The sequence below is a fragment of the Solanum pennellii genome, chromosome 8 (genome assembly GCF_001406875.1).
Source record: "Solanum pennellii chromosome 8, SPENNV200".
NCBI classification, from domain to species: domain Eukaryota; kingdom Viridiplantae; phylum Streptophyta; class Magnoliopsida; order Solanales; family Solanaceae; genus Solanum; species Solanum pennellii.
Genome location: NC_028644.1, coordinates 61,273,300 through 61,286,247, shown reverse-complemented (window position 1 = coordinate 61,286,247; position 12,948 = coordinate 61,273,300). Strand labels below are relative to the sequence as shown.

Genomic DNA, 12,948 nt, shown 5'->3' with positions numbered 1-12,948 from the left:
CAAACATTTATATTCTTTGTATGATTTTTTTTTATACATGATGTATTAACACCTTGAGTTTTAAGGGAGAGATTTACTGCCTTACATCCCAAATTCTGTGACAGTCTTGGCTAATTGAGAGTCAATTAGATTAATTTTATGAAGCTAAATTGGATCAATTTAACTCAATATTATAAAATTAAAATATAAATATTTGAAAAATTATACAAGTATTATAAGTTGTAATTTTAACATATTAATTAAAGTTCATATGATTTAAATTTCAAGAAATGAAAAATATCAGACTAATTGAGGCGGAGAAACTATACCTTTTCAAGTTTCTGTGAATTATCAGAACAATTTAGTATTTGATGTTGTAACATTCTTCTATTCTTCCTACAAGATTATTGCGAAAGCTCTTGTGAGTCTTGTTCTGCAATCAAATAGGTTTTACATAATAATAAGAAAACATGAATAATGATGAAATATGGAAAAAGTAACGAAAATTATAAACCCAACATACATTCAATATGAGTTGTAGAGGAAGAATTCATTTATAAACCAATAGAGAAATAGTAACAGTTACATGAAACTTTCACACTTCTTCCATGAAGTTTTTAACCATCAAATGTGGGTTCGGTTTTGTTTTGATAGAAACTTTTAGTGTTCTTCAATAACGTGCTATTAAAATATATATTTAACCGATGCAGTTCTTAAGTTGTAGGTCTTTTTGGAATTTATATAAATAAGATATAAAGCAAAATAATAGGAAGAAGAATGAAAAAAAAAGAAGAGAAACTAAATAAATAAAAAACCTAGCTTTTAAGAGTGTGTATTAATATTTTTTCCATAAATATATAAGAATATTGTTTAATAGAAAATAATAGTATTTATTTATAATTAATGTGTACATTTTTGTTCATCAATATAATGACATTATAAGGACATTTTGGTAATTCAACTTTTGACTTAGAGGCTTCCCACTTATAATATAATATGATTTTAAAAACCAGCAATAATTTGCTTAGAGTAGGACGTATAATATAATATGATAATATCCTCTACGTAAACCATATATTAAAATGAGTAATAAATTGACCCCTTAAACAACAAACTAAGTACCAAGAAAACTCCAACTTTTTAAACCAAGATGTCATCGACAAGATCACCGCTGAGAAGGTCTCCGGCGTCGCCGCAAGGGCAGTCAAGTGGAGATATAAGAAACATAACTTCAGTTTCAAGTAGCCTATTGCCAGCTTTTGGTACAGTCATGGGTGAGGCACTCTAAAGCTTAAAAGATTTGTTATTGCTCCTTATGATCGTAGATACAGGTAATGATTAAAATTATTACTTTCATTTTCGTTGATATTCTCAAATTGGTTGCATAACTAGTAGTTATTATCAAAGTTATTTTCGAACTTATTGAGATGATAACAACTAGTTGAGAGTGGTGTTAGTTTCTAATGCTCATTTTAATTTGTGTTCATTACAAACAAGTACAGCTTGTCTGGCTATTTAAAAACGTGTATTTCTTCCTTAAAAGTTTAGTCAAACACCTTTTTTTTCTAAAATAAGTGCTTTTTAAAATTGAAAAAATAGGCACTTTTGACCATTTTCTTTAATTTTTTCCTAAGAATATGGCAAACATTTCTGGTGATATTGGTGGTGTACTCAGCATGGTCATCTCCTTTTGAGTTGGCATTCAAGAAGGCAGCAAGTGGAGGCCTTTTGCCTGTTGATTTATTGGTGGATGCTTTCTTTTCCATAGACATTCTTCTCACTTTCTTTGTTGCTTTCTTGGACAAAACCACTTATTTACTCATTGATCATCACAACAAAATTGCTTTCAGGTACTCTTATATAATATGTGTAATTCTAAACATGCGATACGGAGAGAGTAGAGTGTATGCCAACCTTATTCTTATCTCACGGAGGTAAGAGAAGTTGTTTCAGAAAGACCTCTGGCTTACCGCGCAAGTCACACAAATCTAAGAACATAAAAAAGAAAAGAGATAAGAAATACTAGAGGAAGCATCACGTAGCATTCAATAAAAATAAATTGTAGCAACAACAAAGTTACGATAACCAAAGTATAACTGGCAGCCATATTAAATTACTATTTGTATAAAGGATAAACAGGTATGGGGCACCAATCTACCACCAAGTCTAACCCGGCAGGAAAGCGAGACAATGTTCAACTATCAACTAACATTTTATCTAATCACCTTTCCCCGAGACTTCTTTGGCCTAACTCTACCCCTCTTCAAACCAGGATCACCAACCTCTCCCACCTTCTCATTGAGTCCTCTTCGCATCTCCATTTCACATTCTCGAACCATCTTAACCTCACTTCATTCGTCTTATCGACACAGACGCACTCCTACCCTGTCCCAAATGTCCTCATTCCTAATCTTATTCCTCTTAGTATGTCCACACATCCACCTCAGTATCCTCATTTCGCAACGTCATCTTCTGAACATGAAAGTTTCTTAACTAGCCAACACTTCACCCCATACAAGAGAATCAGCCTAACCACCACTCTATAGTACACTGTTAGTGTATACAAGTTAAAATTGTAAAGGATATTGCTCAGATCAGACAAGTTAAATGGGGGATTGGAAATGTAGGACACTACATACTTGAGATGCCACCTGAAAGAAAACAAAGATGAAATTACAATTGGGATTTTTATTTTTTGAATGGCAATGAAAGGTTACTTCTTTTGAAAGGTATGTGACTCATCTAGGATTTCCAATGGATGTTGCATCAACCATACCATTTCAACCAATATACCAATTCTTTAATGGGAAAAAGCAAGAAGGAGACATTTTTGGCTTCCTCAACTTGCTCAGACTATGGCGACTACGTCGTGTTAGTAAATTCTTCTCAAGGTAATATTGATAACATCAATACAGAAAGTTGCATAAATTTCTCAATCTTAACATTGTTGTTAATCTCTTCCTTTGATCCAGGCTAGAGAAGGACACTCGATTCAGCTACTTCTGGACAAGATTTTGTAAACTAGTCTGTGTAAGTACTTTTTGAACCATCCATATTGTGCTAGCTTTACCTGATCATGTGGATATGGAAGTTTTTTACTTCAACCAAACCATTAATCTTATGGCTATAACTCTGTCCATAGGTGACTTTATTCGCGGTGCATTCCGCTGGTTGTTTCTATTACTGGCTAGCAACACATTATCATACTGCAGAGAATACCTGGATTGGATCAAATGTTACTAGTTTCCAAGAAAGAAGTATTTCTCTTGGATACACATATTCCATGTATTGGTCTGTTGTTACCCTCACCACAGTAGGCTATGGAGATCTTCGTGCACATAATACAGGGGAGAAGGTTTTTGCCATCTTTTACATGCTCTTCAACATTGGCCTAACTGCTTACTTAATTGGCAACATGACCAATCTTGTTGTCCATAGTGTTGCTCGAACCTTTGCGATGGTAATGACTCTCCTTCTAGAAAACTTAGTACAGTTTATGCATTATGTAGTTCAAGTCTTAGTGAAGAAAGCACGTTTAGAACGATACAATATGATAGTTTATAATTGTAGAGGGACGCAATCAATGAGATACTGCGATATGCAAGGAAGAATAGACTTCCAGAAGGTATAAAAGAGCAAATGCTTGCACATTCAACACTCAGATTCAAGACTGCAGAACTACAGCAAGAGGAAGTAGTCGAAGACTTGCCTAAGGCAATAAGATCTAGTATTGCACAGCATCTTTTCCATACAACCCTTCAAAATACGTATCTTTTCAAAGGTGTTCCCGAAGACTTTTTAGTCCAGTTGGTAATGTTCTCTTACCTTCCTACTACTTTATATGCATGTTGTTTTCATCCTTTCAACTTAAACTATCATGTACTTTTGCTCCACAGAACTAAATTATGTTTTGGCTCATTTTACCTTACAGGTTTCGGAGATAAAAGCAGAATACTTTCCACCGAAAGTTGACATTGTTATTCAAAATGAGATACCAACAGACTTCTACATTATTGTATCCGGGGCTGTGGTATGTGTAATTCCCATTTCCCGCACGTCAATAACTTTTGCTCTTACTATTTCTGCGATGTTAACTCTTCGGTGGTTAAAAACTGCAGGAAGTAGTAACATACAAGAGTGGAACAGAACAGGTTAGCTATCCCACTTCTCATATTATTTGATGCCAATTCTAATTTTGCGATGCTGTCCTAGTATCTGCTAGGATAAAGTAAAAAAATGAACAAACTTAAGTAATGAAATAGAGGAGGGGGAAAAAACAAATTCTCAGAGATAACAGGACCAAAACAAATTCACAGTGCATACTGATCTCGAGTGTTCTATAAAGTGTCGGATGTAACTTTCTCATCGTACCCTGTAAGCTGCATCCAACAATCTGAAATGTAATTCAAATACACTACTGAAGAAATCAAGAAACATCATAAGAAACTAGTAAGTTCTGGATATTGTTACAGATGGAAGAGCTTTATATATGAGCAGATATGCTGTCAATCCTTGTATTAACTTGAACATATGAAAATTATCTACGTAACGTAACCATTTGTTGGTAAAAGATAGCATCTTCAAGCCATAACTTCAACTGAAAAGTGATGTTAGATGGAACCAAACAACTATGTCTACTTACATTAAACCAGTCATAGGTCAATTACGCCGAGATTTTGTCTTATGTAGTATGAAAATCTACTGTGAAAAAAACACAATTTATCGGAGAGTTCTTTCCTTGAAGAAGTTTCTACTTTCTGCTAACAGTTCCTGTCAAAATTGGAATCCCCGGAATTGTTTGGCGAAATAGGTGTGATCTTTAATATGCCTCAACCTTTCACGGTGAGAAGTAAAAGACTTTCTCAGGTTGTTCGAATCAGTCATCATCATTTCAAGCAACTGTTGCAGCTGTTTAACACAGATGGAAAAATAATCCTCTCCAATTTTCTACAGGTATTGTAGTAGATTTTAGATGGAAGGTATTAGTTATTTCTATAATCATACTAACATCATGGTCTTGTGACATAATATAATCAGCATCTTAAAGGAATCGAAAAGGAAGAGCTACAAGAGATACCACTCATATCAGAGTTGCTCAGTGACCTGAATAGTGAGGTAATCCTTTGCCGTAAACTAGAAAAAACCTATGGCATTAAACTGAATAAGTACTTAAACCTGGATTGATTTTGTATTCTCTCTCCATTCAATTTTCAAGGCATAGTTTGACTGGGCACAAAGTTTAAGAATTGTGGTCTTAAACATGTCATGAGATTTTTGTAGCTTCGAAAATTTTAGCAAATCTGCTCTCTTGCAAGGACTAAAGATCTCAAGTAATCATAAATAATGAAATGTAAATTGCATTCGGTTATATAACTCACCGGAGTTATAAAAGCTAAAGGTTGATGAGAAAATCTAATCCCCACTCATATTCTAGCAAATGAACTCCACTATAATAACGATCAGAAGCAAAGCAAAAAGCACAGTCAAGGCTTACAAACTCTTCTCGACTTGGACCATCATTATGTGCTGAATGAATAATGTTGTTACACAATTCACCACCCGAGCAAACACAATTCTATGATGATTGCTTCAATATCTTGCAGGAGTTCTCTGTGAATACGGAGCGAAATCATGAAGGACCAAACCAAGAAGGAACCAGTAAGCCTATGCTTCATCTAAACTGTTCCAATCAAGATTTAGTCTTTAACTCATACATTGCTTCTATTTCCCTTTTTGTTTTCCATAAATTTTACGGATTTCGTGACTAATTCTGCAGGAATTCGTAGAGTGTCAGCCACATTTCCCACTAGGATTATAATACATGGATATCATCCACATGACAAACCAAATGAAGGCGGAATTGACGGAAAACTAATACATCTACCTGAGTCAGTTGAAGGTCTATTAACAATAGCAGGTAAGCAAATATTACGATATCACAAGTATTGATACTTCGCGAATACTTTTTACGGATCAATTAAATTCATTGCCTAGCAATAAGAACATAAAATATTTTTACTGTTAAGAGTATCTAATTAGATTTAGTGAATGCAGAAAAAAAGTTTGGCAAAAGAAGAAGCATAATTCTCTTGGCAGATGGCTCCCAACAGAAGGATTTGGGTGCTTTGCAAGAAAATGATCACTTGTATATAGTTTGAGGGGGAAATCCTCAACGACATGTATCGATAAGTTAAAAGAATCATCGAATGCTTAAGAAGTCAAGATGGTAGGAAATATCATACAATCTCCTAATTTCCTTGAAGCTTGAACAACCATGTCGTACACTTGCGATTAATTCTTTTTGGAAGTGTAAACAAGTTCAAAGAAAGTTTTTTAAAGGGGTAAAATAATGAAACTGTCATTATTTTTATGAGTTCTTAAGGGACGTGTAAACAGAAAAGTTGACAAGTAACGTGAAAAGGAAAGAGTATACTATCTGGAGGTTGCAGTAGTGATCAAATGTGAAGCGTGGTGGCAAACTGTTGTGGAGATGGTTGCAGATAGTTTTGTTTCAGTCTTAGGGCTTGTTATGGACATTCAATATGAAATAATGATTTAAAATTAAAAGTTCACTAAGAGCTAGACTAGAATTTGCATATAAAATGAGTAAATATTAGTACTCTTTGAAGTTCTATTTATTTTATACTTTCATTTTTCATGCAAGTGCATCTCATATTTTTTTAGTCCAAGTTGGATCTCCATATGCTAGTTTCCCACATCAGAAGCCAAACAGGACTTGAAGGCAAGTGTTTTGTGATAAAATCCAGTCATTTTCAATAAAAAAGGCATACCTTTCTCGGCCTTTTGGCTAAGATCAAGTGTAGTATCTGTTCTTATCAGTTTAATATCTGATATGTGGATCATCGATTCACACGATATTAACTAAATTTTTTAAGGGGAAGAGTCCATTAAGGTAGCTTGCTTCCTGGGCTCTTGCGCGTCGCCCATGCGTTGCACTACTGTTTGGGCCTGGCGCACCCCACCAATTCTAGTAGAAATTTAGGGCCTTTGACTAGGTACGGTTTTTAAGTATTGTGGTCTTAAATATATCACGCATGGTTGAAAATTTTAGTAGATCTTATGTGTTGCAAGGACTAAACATCTCAAGTTAATGGCATCATAAAGAATAAAATGTAAATTGCCTTGAGTAATCAAAACTTATCAGAGTTATAAAAGTTAAAGGTTTGATGAGAAAAGCTAATCCCCCACTCATATTCTAGCAAATGAACTCCGTTATACTCCCTCCGTCTGCTATTGTTTGTCACGATTTCTATTTTTAGAGTCAAATTATAAGAACTTTGACCAACATGTATTTTTTCATCATATTGACATGGCAAAAATTGCAATTTATAGTCCTTTTCATATAGTTTTTGAATATCTAAATTTTTTGTTTAAAATATCGAATTAGTGTAAACATTGAAAAATAGTCAAATTAACTTTTGAAAAGCGCAACATGACAAATAAAAATGGACGGAGAGAGTAAAAGCTTAAGGAGGTCTCTATGAATACGGGGCAAAATCATGAAGAACCAAACGAAGAAGGAACCAGTAAGCTTATGCTTCATCTAGAAATGTTCCAATCAAAGATTTAGTCTTTCACTCATGAATTGCTTTTAGTTTTTTGCATGACTTATGATATATATTTAGCGAATAATTACTATGGATTCATTTTTCTAATATGATATCAAAAGGAAGTGTGTGAATAAAAAAGTTGACAACTAACATGAAAAGGAAGGAGTATATTAGCTGGAGGTTACAAAATTGATAGTATTCACAACTTGTTTGTCCAAATGCCTATCATAAGTATTTTTAAGGATTAAAAAAAATCACTCAAGAAAAGTAAGAGCTAGATTAGAATTTGCATGAAATGTGAGCAAATATTAACAAAGAGTAGTGTTTGAAGTTTTATTTCTTTTTTTTTAACATTCATTTATCATGTAAGTGCATCTCATAATTTTTAGTTCAAGTTAGATGTCCATGTGTTAGTTTTCCCACATCGGTATCCAAACAAGACTTGAACGCTAGTGTTTTGTCACAAAAGCCACTCATTTACAATGAAATAAGCATACCTTTCTCGGCCTTTTGGCTAAGATCAAGTGTAGTATCTGTTCTTATCAGTTTAATATCTGATATGTGAATCATCGATTCACACGATATTAACTCAATTTTTTAAGGGAAAGAGTCCACTAAGGTAGCTTGCTACCTGGGCTCTTGCGCGTCGCCCATGCGTTGCACTACTGCACGGGCCTGGCGCACCCCACCAATTCTAGTACAATTTCTTTTACATTAAGTTGGATTTATGATTAAAGTTGTATGTTTTGCTGTATGCACACCCCACCAATACTAATACAATTATGTGTTGCGGAACGAAAATACCGAACAGTCATTGAAATGAGTAGTAGCATGATGCAAGCTAGAGGTGTACCAAAATATTTCTAGGCTGAAGCTGTTGCTACATGCTAGACATTAATGGACTAAAACAAGCGCCACGAGCATGGTACAACAAAATTGACTCATACTTCCTGTGGAATGGATTTAAAAGGAGCGAGAATGAGCCTACGTTGTATGTAAAGAAACAAGGTACGAGTGATTTTTTTGATAGTTTGTCTCTGTGTGGATGACATGAGTTATATGGGGTCATGTGAAACTTTAGTTGCTGAATTTGAATCTTACATGATGAAGAAGTTTGAAATGTCAGATTTAGATATTTCGCAATACTATCTTGGTCTTCAAGTGAAACAGGAATTTTTGTTTCTCAAATGAAGTATGCAAAAGACCTTATGTTAAAGTTCGGTATGCATAGTTGTAAGCGGCTGCCATACCCATGAATGCAAATGAAAAATTTCAGCTTAAAGATGGCACAGATCTTGCCAATCCTAGTCACTACAGAAGTTTGATTGGAGGTTTGAACTACCTGACACATACACATCCTGATATTATGTTTTCTGTTAGTATGTTGTCTAGGCTAGGTATATGCATAGTCCTACCAAGCAATATCTTGGTGCTGCCAAAGGAGTTTTGTGTTATGTTGCTTGGACAGTTGGCTTCGGGATTTGTTACTCCAAAGATGTAGATTTTAGCCTGACAGTATACATCGATAGTGATTGGGCAAGATATATAGATAACAGAATGAGTACTTCTGGGGATGTTTTCAATTTAGGATCTGGAGCAATTTCTTGGAGCTCAAAAAAGTAGGATGTGTTTGCATTATCATCATCGGAAGCAGAATATGTTATTGTAACTTCAGCAGCTTGTCAAGCCATATGGTTACGAAAAATGTCAGTTGATGTTTTCCTTCGGCAAGAGGATGCAATAAAAATATTCTGCGATAACAAGGCAACAATTGAAATGACAAATGTAACACTTCAAAAATCCAGGACGTGTTCTAGAGCCTAATATGAGTGTCATAAGGTTTAGACAATGTTTTAAGGTCTATTTTAATGAATATAAGTCATTTTGGAAGTCTAAAAATCAAAACGTCCATGACGTCCGAAAACTAGTTCAAGGAGGTACTAGCGTGCCTTAGCCTATTTGACTAGCTTTTAGGAGTCAGAAAATGATGAAAATTGGTGGAAGGGTGTCTAACATGTATTAGAGTTAATTCATAGTGGAAACGTCCGGGCACGACTCCCCAAGGACCAACTAAGGGCCCTTGAGAAGGACCCTTGCATTTTGGGGTCAAAGGACTGCCCAAGGCAGTGTGCACAGACGAGTGCCATCGACGGGGCGTGTGTCAATCGACGGGGCGTCGACAGTCACTTAGCCAAATCTTGAAAGGGTCATTTTGCACAGTCTTTGAACTTAGAGATGGATGTGCAGCACAGAGGGAGCAGTGGCCGTCGTCTCTCAGACGGACCGTCGATCGGGGTCTTGTCTGTGAGGGGTCTGTTTTGCTGCATGTTCTCACTTAAGTTAATTAATTAATTGGCTTAGTTAGGAAGTTAATTAGGGATTAGGAGAGGTCTAATTAAGTTAGTTAACCACCTATGTAAAGTCCTAACCTAATTAGAATAACTAAAAATCCCATAATTCCTAAACTCAAAACTCTCTTCCTTTGCTCTTCTTTATCTCTCCCAAAGAAACCCCCATTGAAGACCAAGAGAGAGGTGGGTTCAAGGGCTGCAAAGGGTCAATTTCCTTCATCAATCTTCATCAATTAGCAGGGTATGAGATTCCTTTCACCTTTGAGACCTCTTTCCTCAAAGGGTTCCACCAAATTGATTTCAAAAGTTGAGTTTTCAAGTGGGTTTCATCCAATCTCCAAAGTGTTGTTATGGATTACTTTGTTATGATTTCTTTTGGATATTATGAATAGATTAACATGTAATTTAACTCAATTATGATATATCTTGATGGATTGGTCTAGTTTGTAGAAGATGATCTTTTTCCCTTAACCCTAGGTTGTGATCTTGATGAGAATTGTGTAATGTTAGTTCAATTGACTTGGTTATTGGTTGAATTACTAATAGATGATGTTTTTGTATCAATCATGAATAGATTAGGGTGAATTATAGTCCTACCATGCTAGTTTTTGAGTAATTACTTTAGATTATGACTTTGATCTGTGTGTCTTATATTAAGTTATGAACTAGTATTGGATTGTGATGTAGTGATTCAATTAGTCTTGTTATCATGTTGATTATGGTTATATGATGATACTTCACCCTAATTTGGTAAGACCTTGATGATGAATTATGAAGGAGACTTGGTAAGTCTTGTGATCCCTATTCTTTACTTCAATTATGGTTAATTGTGATTAAGTCATGATGTTGTATTGGAGTATGTCTTGTATTAGGATTGATAGGGTTGGTATGATGTTGAATTGAAATGTCTTGACTATGGTTTGTGAGGTGTTAGCTAAGATGTAAATGTTATAAGGATGGTGAATGATTTACCAATGTGCCTTATCATGATATGAAAATGTTAATGTGCTAACCTCACCTATATGAATTGTAATGAAAGGACAATACTCATGCAATTCTTATTGAGGTATGATGATGATGATGTTATACAAGGGTTAGACCCTATGACCTAACTAAGTTATGATGATTAATAAAGATATTAAAGACATTTCAAAAAGGGACTCTAGCTTAGCACCGAGTGAACTAGAGTGAGGAGTGTCCCTTCCCACATAGGGAAGGTAGGATCACCAATATACTCTTGAGATTGGAGATTACAATGTATGTAGCATAAAGAGGGTCCCAACTACATCTCCTAATTCTTAAACTATGTTGCCCCCACAGGAATACTAGCTAGTGGTTCCACGTAGTTGCTATGTTCATGTTTTGGTACTACCTTGGCAAGTAGTCCGTCTTCTTTCAGTGTAGGGTTCCATGACACTGGATTCCACATTAGCTCATGTGGTCTATGTCGGTTAGGGCAAGATGTTCCCAAAAGGTAAAATGAATTAAAGGAATGAACTCTAACTAAGATAACCTAAGGGATTTAGCTTAATCTAGGTAGGGGTATGGGACTCTACCTAAACATTGCACTAGTTAGTCTTGAAGGGAGTCTTATGAGGATGTTCTTATGTATGAATATGCTTATAGTGGTACATGATATGTATATGATGAACTTGCACATTGTTGATACTATATGTTGATTGGTGTCACTTATGAATATGTGTTGGTCTACATTGTTAAAGTATGATGATATGTACTCTTAAATGTCATGCTATGTGAAGCGGGATGTTGGTCATGATTCTTGTTGAGTTACTTGATTGAGTAAGGTTATGGGGCTTTGCTTGGTCATTATACTTGTTGACTTGATAGGAGTCGTGGGTAATTGTCTTACTTTGGTTATGTTATAATGAACTCTTATTCATGCTTGTGGTTATTTATGACTTGATAATAGAGTTACTTGACTATGTATTTAATTACATAATATGCATATTGACTTGACTAGTTTCGATGTTGTTGGTCTTGTGATGTACATGTCTATGACTTAATGAATATGTCTTGTTGATTTGGTACGGTCTTGTTGAATATGCATAAAGGTTTTCAAAGTAAATTGCATATTTAATGAACTTTCCTCTTTTAGCATGTTTTCATGATATGTGTGCATATAGTCTCATACTTAGTACAATTAGTGTACTAACCTCATTTCTTCCTTTTTCTCTAACATTTTAGGTTCCGGTCGTTGAAGAGCTTTTGGAGACGACTTTGAAGAAGACTTGGAATTCTTAATCATCCAAGTTGGGTAGGTCCTCACTTTCCGAGGTCAATGCCACTATCAAGCCTATGATGTTGTTTTAGTTTTAAGACTCTTATGTTCTTTCCTTTTCATTTGGATATTAGACATTGTATGACCTATATGTGGTCTTGTTTCATTGATGTATGGGCTAGGCCCAAATTGTACTCTTATTAGATGNAAGTTTTAAATTTCTGCTAATTTTGACCTATGAATGTAATGATGTAAACTAAGAGGCTAGTCTTAGTCCTCAAAGACGACGACACCGATTATGTCTAGGGTGTAATCCCGGATGTGACAACAAAGAATCCGGCTTTTCAGAGAAGAACAAAGCACATAGAGATCTGTTATCATTTCATTTGTGACCACACAGCAACATGTGATAGTTGAAGTTTTGCGGTACAAATGATCAAATTGTAGATGTTCTCACCAAGGCACTCCCACAAGCCAAGCATGATCAGTTCCGGCATAAGCTTGTTGGGAATAAATCCGTAACAGAAATAATATTTGCGGTAATAAAGGCAACAAATGTGGAACACAATAATACGGTTAATCAACGAGAATAAAAGAGAAATAATGACACCAAGATTTTACGTGGACACCCTCCTAAATAAGGGAAAAACCACGACCCGAGAGGAGCAACGAATATCACTATAGTAAGGATTTTACACTTGTGTGTCTGAGTAAAACTCCAAAGACCACTATACATTCAAAAGAAATAACACTCTTTTGATTTTTCCACCTCACTACAATATCGCTCACACTCTCTATTTTTCCTCAC

The 12,948-nt window shown here is 35.2% G+C and overlaps 1 protein-coding gene and 2 non-coding genes across 3 annotated transcripts; all 3 read left to right on the top strand.

Moving 5' to 3' along the window:
• The first annotated feature begins 2,149 nt into the window (after nucleotides 1–2,149).
• On the top strand, nucleotides 2,150–6,463 carry LOC107027797 (potassium channel KAT3). The gene is made up of 11 exons (XM_027919394.1): nucleotides 2,150–2,870; nucleotides 2,952–3,009; nucleotides 3,122–3,439; nucleotides 3,550–3,789; nucleotides 3,911–4,009; nucleotides 4,098–4,130; nucleotides 4,747–4,932; nucleotides 5,017–5,094; nucleotides 5,583–5,637; nucleotides 5,756–5,896; nucleotides 6,034–6,463. The coding sequence occupies exons 1-11, from the start codon at nucleotides 2,734–2,736 to the stop codon at nucleotides 6,135–6,137; spliced, it is 1,449 nt and encodes a 482-aa protein (XP_027775195.1). The 5' UTR covers nucleotides 2,150–2,733; the 3' UTR covers nucleotides 6,138–6,463.
• A 303-nt stretch (nucleotides 6,464–6,766) lies between these two features.
• LOC114078485 lies at nucleotides 6,767–6,962 on the top strand. The gene has a single exon (XR_003580169.1). It is a non-coding gene; the product is annotated as a U2 spliceosomal RNA (small nuclear RNA).
• A 1,081-nt stretch (nucleotides 6,963–8,043) lies between these two features.
• LOC114078515 lies at nucleotides 8,044–8,239 on the top strand. Its single transcript, XR_003580195.1, has one exon. It is a non-coding gene; the product is annotated as a U2 spliceosomal RNA (small nuclear RNA).
• The last annotated feature ends 4,709 nt before the right edge of the window (nucleotides 8,240–12,948 follow it).